Raw genomic sequence first — 18662 nt, forward strand, 5'->3', positions numbered from 1 at the left:
GCCCTAAAAAGCCTTTGTACAACAACAACTGGGCTCTTGACTGTGGGAAATGCCACAAAGACCAGCTTAGATAGCAGACATGAATCATCCCTTCTGTTTGTGAGCTTTGTGGATCAAGCAGAGTGCAGGTTGCTGGGTGGGTGGGGTGGGGGGGGGGTGGGGGGTGGGGGGGGGTTACAATCCTCAACACAGAGCAGTTGTGTTTGGAAGCAGTTTCATGACATGTTATTAAACTGGGATGGAGCTTCATTTAAGTCCAATTAGAGTGTAATTTGAATAATTTTTGCAGTAGTACTATACTACAGTCTGTGCTCCTGTCATTTTAAAGTGTAGCTGACTGCTGAAATACATATTTTTGTATTGACTTGAAAACCATTTAGCATGTTCTTCAAAATTGACCCTGTTTTCTGCTGTGTTCACAAACATTAATGTAAATAAATCTTTAGCAGGCAGCATCCTGAAACATTAGTATTATCATAGTTAATTCCCATTGTTGGTCCATGTATTTAAATAATCAATTTGGGGGTGATAGCAAGTTCCAAACAAGTCTTTTTAATCTTAATAGTGAAGCTAACACTTTTGCTTACTTCTGGATTCAGGCTGCGTAGCTTTGAAGTTGTTAATAACACTTAATCACAAAAAGATCACGTACACGTTTTTGCATTTATATTGCATGTTTTCCTATTTTTCTGCTAATTCTAACCATAAAAAAAGTTATGTTATTTGCCCACTTCCTGGTACATAATATGATCTTTTCATCACACCAAAAATAGAGAGCCAGGAATATCTTTCTTTTTTTTTTTCATGGTTAAACTTTAATTCGGTGAAGCTGTAAAGTGGTAACATGCTGGTTACTAGCTTGTCAGACAAACACCTCTGAGCCTTGTGCACTCACCTTTAGTCCATTGCTGGGTAGCCGATAGCCAAACCGTGCAGGCAGGTCCTCAAAGTTCTCCGTTTTGTTGTCAAATGAGTACTGAAAGATGGAAAAAATGAAGCTTAATTACTTTTGATTCAAGACATTTTATGGAGGCTGACGCAGCATCAAATAAAGCTTCATTAAGTGACTTTTGAGAATTAGGGGGCATAAAGACACAAAACACAGGCCTGAAATGTCTATCACGTTGTTATTGCTAATCTGGATTGGAGGTGTGTTTATATTATTGTTGAATGCTTCTTTGTATCGTCCTAGGTGCACTTAAGAGTTACTCACAGCTGCAATGTCGGCCTCCACGGGCAGCAGGTTGAGAAAGGCAAAGAGCTGAACGGTGAAGATGGTGTAAATCTGCGTGGCCGACAGCATCAGCATTCCCAGGGACAGCAGCATTTTGGTATCACGTTACAACCTCCAGCTGCTATACCACTCACTCATAAACAAACACACACGCAGACAAGTGACCTCACACCCCGCTATACACCGTCTGTTGTCGTCACACCTAGAAAAGACACCAATGATTATATGTGAAGCCTTCACTCACATTTACTGATAAAATAATGTTGAAATGTCTTGATTTAAATACATACATTTAAATTTAAAATGAATGCAGGTGTGATGTTGTCTTTGTGTCTGACTGTCATTGCTTGCATGTTAAGCATAAAACCATATCAAACTAGGGCTGGGCGATATGGAGAAAATCAAATATCACGATATTTTTGACCAAATACCTCGATATCGATACCACAACGATATTGTAGTGTTGACTATTGGTGCTTTCACAAAATATTTACACAATGAGATTTTTGATAAATAATCATCAGTAATGTGGATATAATGACTAAGTGGGGAAAAGGCAAATAATAGAACAGCTATAACAGTCTGGTAAGTTCAGAAAATGACATCACTTTACTGTAATGCAGCCTTTAAAACCTGGAAAAGACAACACTTATGCCATATTACGATATTACGATATCCAAAATCTAAGACGATATCTTGTCTCATATCACGATATCGATATACGATCGATATATTGCCCAGCTCTATATCAAACCATATTTGGCTCCTAACACTAATCCTAGCTATACTGTGATTGAGCTATCAGAGCGGTGGACTCCATCCATCCATCCATCCATCCATCCATCTTCTTCCACTTATCTGGTAACGGGTCGCGGGGGTAGCAGCTCCAGCAGGGGACCCCAAACTTCCCTTTCCCGAGCCACATTAACCAGCTCCGACTGGGGGATCCCGAGGCGTTCCCAGGCCAGGTTGGAGATATAATCCCTCCACCTAGTCCTGGGTCTTCCCCGAGGCCTCCTCCCAGCTGGACGTGCCTGGAAAACCTCCCTAGGGAGGCGCCCAGGGGGCATCCTTACCAGATGCCCGAACCACCTCAACTGGCTCCTTTCGACGTGAAGGAGCAGCGGCTCTACTCCGAGCTCCTCACGGATGACTGAGCTTCTCACCCTATCTCTAAGGGAGACGCCAGCCACCCTCCTGAGGAAACCCATTTCGGCCGCTTGTACCCTGGATCTCGTTCTTTCGGTCATGACCCAGCCTTCATGACCATAGGTGAGGGTAGGAACGAAAACTGACCGGTAGATTGAGAGCTTTGCCTTCTGGCTCAGCTCTCTTTTCGTCACAACGGTGCGATAAATTGAGTGTAATACCGCACCCGCTGCGCCGATTCTCCGACCAATCTCCCGCTCCATTGTTCCCTCACTCGCGAACAAGACTCCAAGGTACTTGAACTCCTTCACTTGGGGTAAAGACTCATTCCCTACCTGGAGAAGGCACTCCATCGGTTTCCTGCTGAGAACCATGGCCTCAGATTTAGAGGTGCTGATCCTCATCCCAGCCGCTTCACACTCGGCTGCGAACCGATCCAGTGAGTGCTGAAGGTCACAGGCCGACGATGCCATCAGGACCACATCATCTGCAAAAAGCAGCGATGAGATCCCCAGCTCACCCAACTGCAACCCCTCTCCACCCCGACTACGCCTCGATATCCTGTCCATAAATACTACAAACAGGATTGGTGACAAAGCGCAGCCCTGGCGGAGGCCAACTCTCACCTGAAACGAGTCCGACTTACTGCCGAGAACCCGGACACAGATCTCGCTTTGGTCGTACAGAGATTGGATGGCCCTGAGAAGGGACCCCCTCACCCCATACTCCCGCAGCACCTCCCACAGTGTCTCCCGGGGGACCCGGTCATACGCCTTCTCCAGATCCACAAAGCACATGTAGACCGGTTGGGCATACTCCCAGGCTCCCTCCAGGATCCTTGCGAGAGTAAAGATCTGGTCCGTTGTTCCACGACCAGGACGGAATCCGCATTGTTCCTCTTCAACCTGAGGTTCGACTATCGACCGAACCCTCCTTTCCAGCACCTTGGAGTAGACTTTACCGGGGAGGCTGAGAAGTGTGATACCCCTGTAATTGGCACACACCCTCTGGTCCCCCATTTTGAAAAGGGGAACCACCACCCCGGTCTGCCACTCCTTAGGCACCGTCCCCGACTTCCACGCAATGTTGAAGAGGCGTGTCAACCAAGACAACCCCTCCACACCCAGAGCTTTAAGCATTTCTGGACGGATCTCATCAATCCCTGGGGCTTTGCCACTGTGGAGTTGTTTAACTACCTCAGCAACTTCCACCAGGGAAATTGACGACAATCCCCCATCATTCTCCAGCTCTGCCTCTACCATAGAGGGCGTATTAGTCGGATTTAGGAGTTCCTCAAAGTGCTCCTTCCACCGCCCTATTACCTCCTCAGTTGAGGTCAGCAGCGTCCCATCCTTACTGTACACAGCTTGGATGGTTCCCTGCTTCCCCCTCCTGAGGTGGCGAACGGTTTTCCAGAAGCACCTTGGTGCCGACCGAAAGTCCTTCTCCATGTCTTCTCCGAACTTCTCCCACACCCGCTGCTTTGCCTCTTTCACGGCAGAGGCTGCAGCCCTTCGGGCCCTTCGGTACCTTGCAACTGCCTCCGGAGTCCCCTGGGATAACATATCCCAGAAAGACTCCTTCAGTCGGACGGCTTCCCTGACCACCGGTGTCCACCACGGTGTTCGTGGGTTGCCGCCCCTTGAGGCACCTAAGACCCTAAGACCACAGCTCCCTGCCGCAGCTTCAGCAATGGAAACTTTGAACATTGTCCACTCGGGTTCAATGCCCCCAGCCTCCACAGGGATGCACGAAAAGCTCCGCCGGAGGTGTGAGTTGAAAGTCTGTCGGACAGGGGCCTCCTCCAGACGTTCCCAGTTCACCCGCACTACCCGTTTGGGTTTACCAGGTCTGTCCAGAGTCTTCCCCCACCCTCTGACCCAACTCACCACCAGATGGTGATCAGTTGACAGCTCTGCCCCTCTCTTCACCCGAGTGTCCAAAACATACGGCCTCAGATCAGATGAAACGATTATAAAATCGATCATTGACCTTTGGCCTAGGGTGCTCTGGTACCAAGTACACTTATGAGCATCCCTATGTTCGAACATGGTGTTCGTTATAGACAATCCATGACTAGCACAGAAGTCCAACAACAAACAACCACTCTGGTTTAGATCAGGGAGGCCGTTCCTCCCAATCACGCCTCTCCATGTGTCTCCATCATTGCCCACGTGCGCGTTGAAGTCCCCCAGCAGAACTATGGAGTCCCCTACTGGAGCCCCATACAGGACTCCATTCAAGGTCTCCAAGAAGGCCGAATACTCCGAGCTCTTGTTTGGTGCATACGCACAAACAACAGTCAGAGTTTTCCCCCCCACAACCCGCAGGCGTAGGGAGGCGACCCTCTCGTCCACCGGGGTAAACTCCAACGTAGCGGCGCTCAGCCGGGGGCTTGTGAGTATCCCCACACCCGCCCGGCGCCTCACACCCTGGGCAACTCCAGAGAAGAAAAGAGTCCAACCCCTATCCAGGAGTATGGTTCCAGAACCGAGACTGTGCGTAGAGGTAAGCCCCACCAGATCCAACTGGTAGCGCTCCACCTCCCGCACAAGTTCCGGTTCCTTCCCCCACAGAGAGGTGACGTTCCACGTCCCCAGAGCCAGCGTCTGCTGCCCGGGTCTGGTCCGTCGAGGCCCCTGACCTTCACTGCCACCCATGTGGCAGCGCACCCGACCCCAGCGGTTCCTCCCACAGGTGGTGGGCCCATGGGTTGGACAGCGGTGGACTGTTTAATGCTATTTTCAGGTGTTTGGCTAGTGCCGATCGCTGCATCAGTGCACTGTCCAAGCCTTGGCCTATTCCAATCCTGAGTCTGGTCTTTCAACTATTGGACTACACATGTGTACGCCCTGTGTGGAGGTTAATGTGAAGTGGAATTTAGTGGAATTTCCGCTTGCAGAACACACCACAGATCATACAGTACATTTCAATACTGAATTCAATCTTCTATAACAGTGTCAAAGCAGAGCTGATATTGTGGACAACAGCTTGAACATATCAAGTGTCAATGTTACCTCTCCCCACACTCTTTTTTTACTGTTCTTATTTAATAAAGTTATACAGACCACCTAAGAAGTGCTAGAAAGCTATATTTTGTATTCTGGACTCAGAGCATCTATCTCTCTTGGATGGTGCTTCTCACTTGTCCTACTTTTTCATTTAAAGAAAATACCCAAGAGCAATGTACACTCTTTGGAGACCACAGAAGACGATAGAGACCAAAGAAAAGCACTGAGCAGTTTGCAACAATTGTCCCCTAAGTTTCCTTTACGCTAGTGTGGTTTAGTGTCAGGACTAGCTTACTGTTGGTTCCTGTTTGTGTCTGTTATGTTTCTTAGCCAGCCAGTTGCCTAAATGACTGAAGTGAGCTTCAGGACTAATATCACATTGTAATGGGTATGACTTCAAAAAGAGCAGGGCAGTATGTAATCAGTTCAGCAGAAGCCAACAGCCAGGCTTTAGGCTGCGTTCACATACACTCAGGCGGATGTCAGGTGGTCCGGCAAATGCGTCTTTCCATTCATTTTGAGTGGGGGCAGTGCATTTAGGCTGTGGTACTAGCTTCCCGCCATCTCTTTTCTTTATCTCTTTCTCTGTGAAATGAAGCTGCCTTCAAGTGCGAACAAATGTTGAGATCTATATAAACGATCTGAGTTAAACAATAATTGTGAAATATAAAGTCTACTACATTGGGGGGGGGTCCAAGAACACAACATGACGTCACACAAATGGACCATGCAGCAAATCGCCAGATCGCTTTTTCTAGTGTCGGGACCTTAGACCACTAAGCTGTGTTGTCAGGCTGCAATGTAGGGAAGTAGTGTTTGAGGATTACATGGTTTGTTGTGTACTTTTGAAGAAAACAAGGACTTTTTTTAATTGAATCAATACATTATGGATTTGTAAAACGCCACCATTTGTATTTATACATTGTACTGTAGTGTAGTTGTAATGCTTTGAACAGATTGGGGTCATACAAAAATACAGCTTTAGAACCTGTCCTAATTATTACTAAACCAACACTGTGTCTAAGCATCTGGAATCACTAAATTGCTTCAACTCAAGTGTAGAAACTTGTAAGACTCATTTTGGCAAACCCCTTTTAGACAAATGTCTTCCTTTTTTAAAACAGGTGCATCTTTGAAATGTACAGTGAGGAAAATAAGTATTTGAACTGATCTAGAGAAGATCTGTGTGGAGGAGTGGGCCAAAATCCCTCCTACAGTGTGTGCAAACCTGGTGAAAAACTACAGGAAACGTTTGACCTCTGTAATTGCAAACAAAGGCTACTGTACCAAATATTAACATTGATTTTCTCAGGTGTTCAAATACTTATTTGCAGCTGTATCATACAAATAAATAGTTAAAAAATCATACATTGTGATTTCTGGATTTTTTTTTTTAGATTATGTCTCTCACAGTGGACATGCACCTACGATGACAATTTCAGACCCCTCCATGATTTCTAAGTGGGAGAACTTGCAAAATAGCAGGGTGTTCAAATACTTATTTTCCTCACTGTATCCTTTAAGATCCTGACTGTCACACTGCTGCCTCAAACCTTTTTTGTAAATATCTTTTAGAAATACATAGTTCGAAATTAACTTCCCCCATTCAGATACTAGTTACCATATTAATAAAGAAATGACTGTACCAAAAATGAATAAGCCCACTGATATATATTTCAACGCCAGTTAAATACAAGCAATTCTAGATCTACTCATAAAATCACACAACCTGCTTTATCTGTCCAATCTGCACAATTCACTTAAAAAGTACTAAGGTTGAATTCTAAGCCTTAATCACATCTGTGTAAAAAGGGACTGAGGCTTTGTTATGTAACTCTCCATCCATAATGTCCTACTAATGCTGCTGCTGCAATTTCCCCTTAAACAAGGTCTACATACTAAGCACCTCCAGTAAAACATGCTGCTCTGTGAGGTCATAGCCTGATTTCCTCAGTGTGGAATGTGGTCTAGACCTACTCTATCTGTAGAGTGTACTGAGATAACTTCTGTCATGATTTGACACTATAAATAAAATTGATTTGAATTTACCCATACAAAGATAACAACATGGACAAAATTAAAAATCATCATCATCCCAACATTCATAGATTACAAGTGTATCAACATTCACAAGAAAATGTAAAAAAAAAAAAAAAAAATGTAACTCTTGATCATTTGAATATTGAGAGAAAAAAAATATTGAGGTTTTTTTTGTACATAAATTGACCTAATGGGAATGTTTGGCAGAATTGGCTGAATCCAAACAAAACAGTCCTGCCCACAGCAATATTACAATATTACAGGTAGAGCTGTATGGTAACCTTTATCTCAAAATCTCAGTTGACAAATCTCTATATTTTCTTAGAGTATACATCATCACATTGCCCAACCCTAATGTTTATTTGCACATGTCAGTGTCTTACAACATGTCATAAACATGTTACCAAAAGGCAGGTACGGTTTAACCTGCAGGGTGCCAGCTAGCTTCATTCTCGATTAAAACAGTAGCTTACATCTGTGACTTAAATGTAAAATTCAACAAATTATTATGACATTAGAAGCACAAACTATGTGGCAGGACAGCCAGAGACTTTATACTAAAACTGTCTCAGAGACTGAGATGGTCCAAAGGGGAAGTAAAAGCAACATCACTCATGACAACTGTGAACAGATGATGACTAAACATCAAATGACAGCAATCGCATTTTATTACGAAAAAAACTCTATGAGGTCGTAATGAAACGGCTACACTTACAAACCAGTGCGATTAAAGGATAAAATAGTTAATGAAAACATGCTGTTAACATTGACAACAACAATAACCCGGACTTTAAACTTTCAAACCCCAGATCTCAGCGACTAATGTTGGGTTACAGTTTCCACACCAAACTGTTTTTACAAATATGAGTCAGTAGCGTAAAAGTCAATTTCAGAGAGCTACAGTTCTTAAGCGTATAGTTATACACTTAAATAAATCGGTGGTCTTGTGTGGACAGTCTTGGGTGTGCAGCTAACGTTAGCTACAAAAACAGAGCGTCCTGCACCCGCCTTAGCATGATGCTAACATAGGTAGCTAGCTGGCTTGTTTCGGGTGTTTACCTTTAGTTCTGTCTGGAGGTTAATCTTGTCCAGGAATTTAGCTGCTGGCAGTGACATCGCTGTTCTTCGCTGTGCGTCGTGTCAAGGAACATATACAACAGTGAAGATTCTGGATGGACTTCATCCCGTTTGAACGGTGGGTCAGAGAATAAACGCTACAGTTTAATCCCCTCCGCTCCGCTAGCGGCCAACTTCCGCCACATTCAGCTTTTGATTGGACGAACCATCTGTCAATCATTCTATTACGGAAGTGACTCCAGACGTAAACATATCCACGTGATGGTACTACATCCATGGATGGCAAATACAACCATTTATTGTCTTTAACAGTCGCATGAACTGCCTGAAATGAGCAGCTAGCCAATATTTACAGCTACATCAATGCATTACGATATTAACTGGCAGCAGAATTTAATATTTAAAGAAACTATATATATTTTAAGCGGGAAAAAGTATATGCTCCTTTTGCATCAGCACAACTGTTGTCAGTCACCCTCCCCCCTCAAAAACTAAAGTCTTGGAAACAGTTGACTCTCTAGCACCCTCTATAGTAAATAGGGTGTGTCTTCTATTTAGGAGATCCTTGTTTATGATCAGTGTTTATGGTTGCAGTCAAGAGGTGGAAAATAACAACGTGTATTGTTAGAGTTCTAGTGTATTACAACTGTGGGGTTCTGCATATAAATAGAATTTACTTTGTAGAATAAAGCTCACTCATAACATACAGTTACTAAAATCTGATACAATGTAGAAGTATGACCATAGCATAAAAACTGTTACATCGTAAAATGGAACACGCTTCCTAATGAGTGCTTTTAATTTAATTGTCATTACATTTAAGCTGAAATTCATTTCACAAAGGATAAAAGAAACCTTCAAACATTGACATAAATAACTACATAAAAATAAGAAAAACTAGACTTGAAATTAAAATAATGAAAAACCAGACTTAAATAAAATAAAATAAAATAAAAAAAAGGAGCAAGTAAAGCAACCTGAAATGCTTTCTTTTATTTCACTTAATGGATTATACAACATGTATCTACATTTCTATATTTAGATTTAATTTGTGTTCTGATTTGTGCACAAAAAATAAAAAACAATCGACAGAAATCATCACAACATGCAGGTCTTGAACCTTGAAAAAACGGAGTCACTGTTTGCTCCAAGCCTAGACTCAACACAAAAACTTTGTGGACAGCTTCAGCCTTTAATAAGGTCAAAATGCAAATTTGTCCCCTGTAAAACTTTCAAAGAACATCTCAAGTTACTGTAATGTTCCTCCAACACAGTGTGAAACCACTGGGTAGTCCTTTTGTTTTCAGAAAGCAGAGTGAAGAGCTGACGTCAGAGTGTGTTGGGGTTGTTTTCAACTAGTTTATTGTATTTTAAGTTTTTGTTACAAAACCATGTTCAAATGGCATATTAAATAAGATGTTTCAATTTGCACCTGAGATTCATTTTCTAAGATTCTGATTCTTAAACCTTTTATCTTGTGATGGTTCTCTTTGCAAACATGCTCATGCAGGACAGTTGAGCAGGATAGAATAACAGATAATATATGCCTGCTTCACACGGTAATGTAAGAACAGAATCAAGTAGCAGAAATACAATTATGATTCTGTATTCTGTTGTGAGTAATTACAACTTTTTGGTGTGGGTCAATTTACAAGCTGCCCTGTATTGCTGTGTAATGTCTTCCTTGGATAATAAGTCTATAACTGCACCTGGACTTTGTGTGTTGAGGGCTTATTGTTGCTGTAAAAACAGAAGCAGATCAGGTGTACAAAAGACATGAGACTAAATCAAACTCCAGTTTTGTGGCTCAATAACTGGCAATTGTCACATGCAACACAGCATTTTATTACATGTCTACAAATGCTTATTTCTTTTTCGTTTACAATTTACTCAATAGGCCTGTATAATTTTGTACTACAGTTGGTTTTGTTTGTTTTTTTCTGTCTCTGTAAAGGCATTTGAGACTTGTGTGATAAAGAGCTATATGAATTACTGAACTGCAATTTATCAAGTTCCTAACTGCAAATCAGAGAGAGAAAACTAAAAATAACCTTGCATGTTATGTAATGTAATGTTTTTTTCAATACAACCACCAACATATTTTCACCCCTTTTAATCTATTTTATCTGCCTTTCTTGCACTTCAACATGTTCCTATTTAACATTATTTGAATGGTATGCTTTTCAGTGGGGTGAGAAAATGTACCATCAAAGAAACCCTTTCAAAACTCAAATGGATAAAGTTTATAAGCTCCACATTACCAAGCCAAAAATGTATGTCAAGATTACTCAACTTCTGTTTCTGCATTTTAGAAACATCCTTTTTTTAAAGCAACTATTTAATGATTTGGAAAGCATTGTCTTTTTTTGACTTGTTAGATCCCATTTTGCACAGTAGCGTGCCTTTCCAAACCCTACCCACCCAACTCCTGCCCCCCTCCCTACAATGACTTTGCCTCTGACAAACTCACCACACACTCTCCTCTGTCTGACTAAACCTAGGCACCACAGAGTAGCAAAGCGGACAGAGGACGGATGTACCGGCCATGAGGGTCTTCATCTGCTTTGAGGGCTCCTGTGAGCCTTTTGAAGTCCCTCCAGATCAGACTGTGGGAGCCATGAAGCAGATGGTGAAGGTAATAAAAAACCACATGTTTTAAATGCATTTTGAAAATGACCGATTATTTGAACAAATTGCTGGATGGAAAATAAACTGTGTGATGGATTTATTACATTTTTGGCACAATGTTGCTTGTAATGGTGAAATACTATGCATTGCAAGACTGTTATTAGTTTTCTTATATGTCAAGAAAAAGTCAAAATCTCTCCATCACAGGAGACATTTTATTCAGCCCACACGGAAAAGCAAATGCAGCCCAGACGTTGAACGCGGTCTATTAAGAAATTTATTTTCTTGGTCAGTACTCTATCACGCTCCATACATTTCCACTCTGTCCCTTTCTGTAGGATAACGTTCTGGTGCATCTCTCAGATGGCAGGCAGCAGCAGTACCTGGAGCTGAGCTACGGTGGTGCAGCGCTGCAGGACAGCTGGGCTCTGTGTGACGTGGGCATCACAAGTGGCAGTGCCATCCGATGCCTGATAAAGGTATTAAAACATGAAAAAGGGTTTAGAGATGAGAGCTGTATTGGGATTTGAAGTTAATACAATCAGCTTACAATGATGTACATTGAGAGAGGATGCTGAAGTGAATCTATGCTTTAGGCCTAAACTTCAAGGTCAAGGTTTCTTTATGTCTCCCTTGGGAGAAATTTGTGTTGGACAAGGGCACGTTGCTGTATGGACAATACAGAAACAGAGACAAAACATCAAACAAAAAACATTGTGGACAGTTAAACCACAGGCAAACACACCAAAACATAGACAATGTGCTAAACATCAATTCATGGACTGCTGCTTCTTAAATTACATACTAATTCTTCAAAGCGCATACACACTGCTCATCCATACAGACTGCTAAGGTACCGACCATATTCAGAAGCCTGTACAGATATGCTACTCGAATAAAAGAGCATTAATATAAAAGCAATTATATATATAAAAAAAGCATAAATATAAGAACCTATTGCTCAGATTCTTCATATATCAGTGCAATAAATAAATAAGTAAATAATCAGTTGTTGCAACTATGGTGTGTGTTTCCTGTGTTTCCTTTAATCCTCTATTATTTGCTCTTTAATAAGCTTAACTTAGCGAGGGAGGAATAAATGATTATAGCGATTATGTCTGCACAGTGGGATGTACCTTCACCCTGAGTTCAACAAAACATAGTCATAGTGCAGTACATGAGAAGCGTCAGATAAAATGCTATTGGCCTGCCTGATAGTTGCCTTTTAAAAAAGATCCTGAGGGGAAGTGGGGTGGACATTCCCATGATCTTGCCTGCTGTCTTGACCAGATTGAGGATCTGAGTAGGGCTGGACGATTAATCGAAAATTGATCAACATCAAAATTCTGAAGCTGTTATCAACATATTTTTCCCATGACGATAATTTTAATAATTTTTTTAAAACTAAAAAAGAAAAGACATTTTCATTTTAAGCAATGTGTGCTTTCATTTCAATTTTTATACATTTTCAATAAATAGCCATAATAGTTCCTACTTTGTGTGTTTGTTTGTGCACTTTTGAATTAGAAAAAATATCTCACCTTCAATATATGAGCCTATTTACAGTACAAACCTTGCAAATGAACTATGACGACAAAAAAAGAATTACAAAAAAATGTAATTATCGTTCATTTATCGATATTGAGGTAAAATGTGCAATTAATCGTGATTTTGATTTTAGGTCATATCGTGCAGCCCTAGACCTGAGTTTAAGATTTAACCAGCTGGTGATACCGTACCGTGAGAAGGACTCTATTGTTGCCCTGTAAAAGATTGCATGATATTTTTATCATCCCACCTGTGTCTGCCAGCTGAGGTCATTGTCCATATGCACCTCACATAAACAGATGATTACAGTGCGGTGTTGGGCATTAAAATATATTTTATTTGCAGAAAAAACAAGACTTTTGTATGGGAAAAATGGGCTAACCTGCTACAGCAACTTTAAAATCAGTTCAAATATTAAATAAGTTCAAATAATGTTGCCTCTCTTACTTTCTAACTTACTGCAGACTCAGTTCTTTTTTGTGAGATTCTAACCCCAAAGAAAATGATTTGCCTTTATCAATTTCCAGGGAGATCAGAGGTCACATATACAACTTCTACATCTTGAAGCATTTGGTGCCTTGCTCAACAACACTTCAGTAGGGTTTATGCTTGCTGTCACTGGACCTATATATGTTGAGGGACCTGCAGTCCCCTCGCTTACTATCACAGACATTTCACTTCAAAAACACATTATTCTTAATCTTTTCACTTGATTCTATTCTTTGATACAAATTAGTATCTTACTGCATACATATTCATTATTTAGGATTACTTCTCATCAAAGACATCCTTCTTATAGTGAGAGAATTTTATATCAGACTGGTGCACTAATATGGAACAAGATGTTCCCATGTGAACGGCAGCTTGGAGAGAAATTAGTTTATGGCTGCCTGAGATCTTTAGTTTGTCCCCATTAGTCAGTTTTAAAATTATTTTGGGGCATTTTTAGGCCTTTATTTTCAGATGAAGGACAGATGCAGACATGAAAGGGGAGAGAGGGGGGGGGGTAATGACATGCAGCAAAGGGCCGCAGGTCGGAGTCAAACCCGCGGCCGCTGCGTCAAGGAGTAAACCTCTCTATATATGCGCCTGCTCTACCAACTGTGCTAACCCGGCCACCCCCATTAGTCAGTTTTTAGTATTTGGACACATTCCAGGCTCAGCCCCAGGCAACCTTGTGTAAAAGGTTGTGTAAAAACTGTGGTAAGCATGTGTGTGTCCCTTTGTCATCATCCTCTTATACAAATAGTTATTTTCTACTGGCCTTACAGTGTTTTGATCTAATTTCACTCCTTAGTCTTGTGTATGTCTTGGTCTGGAATACATTTTTTGCCCACTTTAATGGGTCACCCCAGGTCCTCAAATGTGTACCTATTCAGTAAAAATCCTTTGCATGCAAGATGGCAAATCATGTAGAGAACTTTTGCAAAAAGAGTTTCAGACAATTTAGTACATACTGCATATTTCAATATTTTCAATAATATAAGGTGGCACTTAATTCCATGTGATTGTAATGTCAACCACAGAGTGGCAGCAAACCCCATATATAAAAATAAAAAATATGGATAATAGTAAAAAATGAAAGGAATTGAATCAATACAATACAATTTAATTAACTAAAAAGTAAAAATTTGAAATGGCCTCATGTACTGCTGACTTATAATTTACATTTTAAAATTTGAGCTGATTTTAGGTTTTTCTTTTAGATAAACACAGGGTTTCATCTTGTGACTTTAGTTAATCTTTGTCTAATTAACTGCAAGGCCATTATAATTATCTTTCAGAGTGAACAAAGGCCTGTGATGCGTGTGTTCAATGCTGTGACAGGAGAAACCTTACCAATTATGGGAAGTGAAGCTCTCCTGCATATGTCCGTTGCTAGATTGAAAACTGTGGTGTCCATGCAAAGTGGCCTCCCTGTCAGCACCTTCAGACTGAGCACACCTGCTGGTGTGCAGCTCTATGACTGCAACCAACTGCAAGACTATGCCATTGAAGTGGGTATGGCCTGCTTTTGTTTATGTAGTTGATATACAGTATGTAACTTCATAGTGAATGCTGAGTAGCTCATTATTTAAAAAAAAAAAAAAAAAAAAGTGAATAGTCTAATAACATTTTAATTGATTCATTTAGATATAATGCATTTGCTCTGCATTTAAATGACTAAATTACTTTAAATTGTGTAATGTATGCAGCATCCAATCTGTGCTGAATGTTAGCTGGTATGAACTGGTCTTAGGGTTTGAGAGATGTGTTGCATGTTCCAATGATCCAAAGATTCTTAGTTTTCTGTCTTCCCGTTTTTAAACAAAGGCACTACTCTCCGTCTGGACACATGGGATGGGTGGGTGGAGTTCCTCCAGGGTTGCCTCCTGGGCCACAGAATGACAGTCCAGAGCCACCTATCGGAGAAGAAGCTAGTAATGAGGTCAGAAATTCTCTACATTAATAAAAGTGTGACAGAACCATTGTTGCAGCTTATACATAATGAGTCAGGGTGCAATCTTACACACAAAGGTGAATCTTTCTTGTCCTGCTTTTCCAGGTTTCAGCTGCAGGTAGCACTCTACATCGCTGCCTCTTTAGGCCACCTGGATCTGGCAGGCTGGCTGCTGGAGAGAGGGATGCATGCTGAGAAACCTGTGGGAGTTCATCCATACCGCCAGTGGTGCCACCAAACCGCCCACAGAGACACCGGAAAGTGTCCCATCCACATAGCTGTAGAGAGCAACCAGCTCCTCATCCTCAAACTTTTCATCACTAAGAACCTGTTGACTTTGGCTTGTCGGGACCCTGGAGGTCGGGACCCTTTGAAAGTTGCAATTCAGCGTGGTCACAGGGATTGTGTCCGCTACTTAGCCAACAAGCTGTGCTCAGTAGTATCCCTGTCAAACATGTCCCTGCCCATGCGTATCTACCTCCAGATAAAACGTTGGGTGAGTTTGGGGCAGAATAGTGCAGCCTTCAATCGGTGCCAGTACACCAATGCTGTCTTCACAGCCAGAGTGGGGGATACATTGCTGGTGGATGGTTTCAACAAGACAAACATGTCTTCCAAATCCAGGAAAGCTGTGACCAAACCAAGCAGAGAAATCAAGGCCAAAGCTTTACAGCCCTTACCTCCCATCAGCAATTTACTTTCAGTATCACACCTCCCTAGCCTGCAGTCTGGGAACCCTGGTAACTTTAAAGAGATGCAGAAAAAGCAGGGACAATATGTGAAAAGTAGAGAGGATGGCCTATTGGATAAAATCAGTAAAGATGACAGCAGCGTAAGCAAGTTTATACTCCCGCCAATCACCAGAGAAAGCATTCCGAGGCCAAATTCTTCCCATATTCTGACGGCGTCTCTGGAGCCCTTCTCTCACCACTGTGGCCGAACACCAAGAGAAAATGCCATATACTGCTTGACTATAGCCAGGTCTCTATCCTTTGTATGATATAACCTACTCTATGTTCATGTGCAATAAAAACACACTGTGATGGGTCTTATTAATGCCATCTTAATTTAGGTTTGCAGCAAAGCATAGTTATATATCAGTGAGGCAACATATGTTTTACCTGCAGTCAAATTATTTACACCACGCATATTTGCCTGTAATTCTGTCTTTTACTAGCTGCTAATTTAGGTTTTGTATAGATGTATTCACTGGCCACTTGAAAATATTTTGCCAAAGTTAAGTTAAAGACACCGCATATACTTTAACATCAAGACATTTCTATAATTACTATAAGAGCTTTTGTAATGGGACATTAAACAGAGTCTATCGATATCTTCGTTTTTATGTGTACAGTTACAATTAATGATTACTAATGACTTTTAGATGTTATCCAAATGCTGTACATGAACGCAATAATTTACTGTGTGTATTGCATGTTTCTGCAGTACCTTTACAGAGATGCCTTGGTTGAAGCAGATGAGTATAGCACGGACCCTGATTAGAAAGCGTGTCCACATGGCCTGATACTCTCATCCAGATCTGTAATGCAACAGCCCAACTGCTCGTGGAACTCCCATTTTCCTGGCTGCCTGAATAACCGTGGACAATGAAGAATACTTCAGAGTGACAACTGAGTGCATCTCAGGCTTTGTTTGTCATTGAAAATTAAACCTCTTATAACCTTTATGTGCTTAGCCAAATATGTGCCTTTTACAGTAAGAGAGATAGACATTATGGTATAGTATGGTATTTTTTTTTTTTAAATTGTATACTTATTTACAGAAAGTGAAAAGATTCATTAATGCAATTTTCTGTTTGACAAAAGTCAAAGTAAGCACTAGCCTTGCAGTTGAAATGACTTCCCTTTGGTTGAAATTCAAAGCTTAGAACACTAACATATGGCATCTTCTAATAAAGGTTAAAGACGAGTTGGCTTTTGAGGTTTTTACTAGAAGCAATTTTGGAACTGTGAAAGCCGTATTGTACAAATTCACAATTACAAATCAGAAAACGATGAGATTCCATAAACAAGGTTTGGACCAGTTTGACCACTGACATTTTGAAAAAATAGTGATGATGCTCAGAACACCACTGTGCAACCTTTCTCTCCTAACAGGACAAAGGTTGGTACAGATCTTTCTTATATAGTTCATGTGCTATATTATTCTTTCCCCCTGTCTGCTCTCACTCATTCAGTTTTATGGTGCCTTTATGTGCTGTGGGAAATATGAAGACAAAGTGAGTGCAGATAAATGACCAAACAACATTTAACTGCATGGTGGGAGGTTGTAGATATGACTTCTACATGCTGGTTTAAAAGCATGAAATGAAAGATGATATACAATGGATGGATTGTATGCTAGCGTTGGCATATTTTTTTTATTGTTGTGTATCTTTGTTCTTTAAAGTGACAATTAAACGTTAAGAGAAAATTACTTCTTATTTGGATGTATTTCTTGTTCAAGCAAGCTTTTTGGGGATGTACTGCAATGAGATATCAGTACGGACAAAAATATTATATATATATAATATTATAAGTTGAAATACTATTTGATAGTATGGGGTTGGAAGTTAAAATACATGTTGTGTTGATAGTTGTATAGATACACAGATATCCCAGAAAAGAAAAGCAATGGGATTTTGTTAAATAATCCATTTTGCATCTCTATTATTCGTGAAGGTGCAAATCGACACTTTTTAGGCCTGCAGAAGTTGAATTTTTCATATTTAAATGATAGGTTTAATGATTAGATTTATAAAACATAACCTCTTTAGCGGAGGTAATTAAAACAACACATGCCTTCATGCACATTTTATCCACCTCTTTTGGGGTTTTGGGTTTCTGCATTCATATTAATTTCTAAAATACAACATACCCCACAATAATAAATTTGTTTGCAGTATTATTATATAAGACAAATGGCATTTTGTAAATTTTATGTGAAATCGCGTTTCAAAATCTCGCGATGTTGTGAACCTAGTGGCCGACCCGCTAGTACTGCTGTGGTGTTACCTTGCCTCACCAGTCAGTGGAAAGTAGACATGCTGAACCGCCAGTGTTGGTAGGAACCTGCACATGTTTGTCCTGAGTTTATTGAAGAGCACTGAGTTATGACGGGGAGTATGTTTAAAACCGAATCTGTCTTTGGTAATTAGCTAAGTCGCAGAAATCACAGCATTAGAAAATCAGTTGAAGAGAAATAGTTGAGCCAGTGTGTGGCGATGGCAACTCCCCGGCGGCCGATAAAAGGCATCCTGAAAAACAAGAACAGCGGGACAGACGTCAAATCTCTGCCAGAAGACGTACCAGGAGACAGTCCTGAACAAGCCCCTGTGCTCTCGGAAGATGACCCACAGTAAGTTGTCTGCTTAGCTGTAGTGAGGCTAGCTAGTAGCCAGGTAACGTTAACGTTAGCTAGCTATAGCTCATAGATATGAACGTCACTCCCCTGTCAGTCTGACTAACGTTAACGTAAAAGCCGCCTTTTTGGCTGTTAATGTAGCTAAGTCAATAGCGTGTGTTGTCTGTGTGAA

The 18662-nt window shown here is 41.2% G+C and overlaps 3 protein-coding genes across 4 annotated transcripts in view; 2 read left to right on the forward strand and 1 right to left on the reverse strand.

Annotated features, from left to right (window-relative positions):
• rnf13 (ring finger protein 13) overlaps positions 1 to 8750 on the reverse strand; it is a 54637-nt gene extending 45887 nt beyond the window's left edge. Inside the window, exons 1-3 of one of the 2 annotated variants that reach the window (XM_031306989.2) lie at positions 8494 to 8750; positions 1214 to 1436; positions 896 to 976 (exon numbers count right to left, since the gene is read on the reverse strand). In XM_031306989.2, the coding sequence (XP_031162849.1) occupies positions 896 to 976; positions 1214 to 1327 (195 nt within the window). In that variant the 5' untranslated portion in view covers positions 1328 to 1436; positions 8494 to 8750. The remainder of the gene's footprint in view (positions 1 to 895; positions 977 to 1213; positions 1437 to 8493) is intronic. The other variant, XM_031306990.2, reaches the window with a different exon arrangement.
• Positions 8751 to 10977: 2227 nt separating this feature from the next.
• On the forward strand, positions 10978 to 16431 carry LOC116055386 (protein ANKUB1). The gene is made up of 5 exons (XM_031307366.2): positions 10978 to 11146; positions 11478 to 11618; positions 14472 to 14688; positions 15001 to 15115; positions 15233 to 16431. Exons 1-5 carry the CDS (start codon positions 11057 to 11059, stop codon positions 16125 to 16127), a joined length of 1458 nt encoding a protein of 485 aa, XP_031163226.1. The 5' UTR covers positions 10978 to 11056; the 3' UTR covers positions 16128 to 16431.
• A 1684-nt stretch (positions 16432 to 18115) lies between these two features.
• ppp1r2 (protein phosphatase 1, regulatory (inhibitor) subunit 2) overlaps positions 18116 to 18662 on the forward strand; it is a 24470-nt gene continuing 23923 nt past the window's right edge. The window contains exon 1 of the mRNA XM_031307256.2: positions 18116 to 18484. Within this exon, the coding sequence (XP_031163116.1) occupies positions 18351 to 18484 (134 nt within the window). The 5' untranslated portion in view covers positions 18116 to 18350. The remainder of the gene's footprint in view (positions 18485 to 18662) is intronic.

This window comes from Sander lucioperca, chromosome 11 (assembly GCF_008315115.2).
Source record: "Sander lucioperca isolate FBNREF2018 chromosome 11, SLUC_FBN_1.2, whole genome shotgun sequence".
In the NCBI taxonomy this organism is placed as follows: Eukaryota; Metazoa; Chordata; class Actinopteri; order Perciformes; family Percidae; genus Sander; species Sander lucioperca.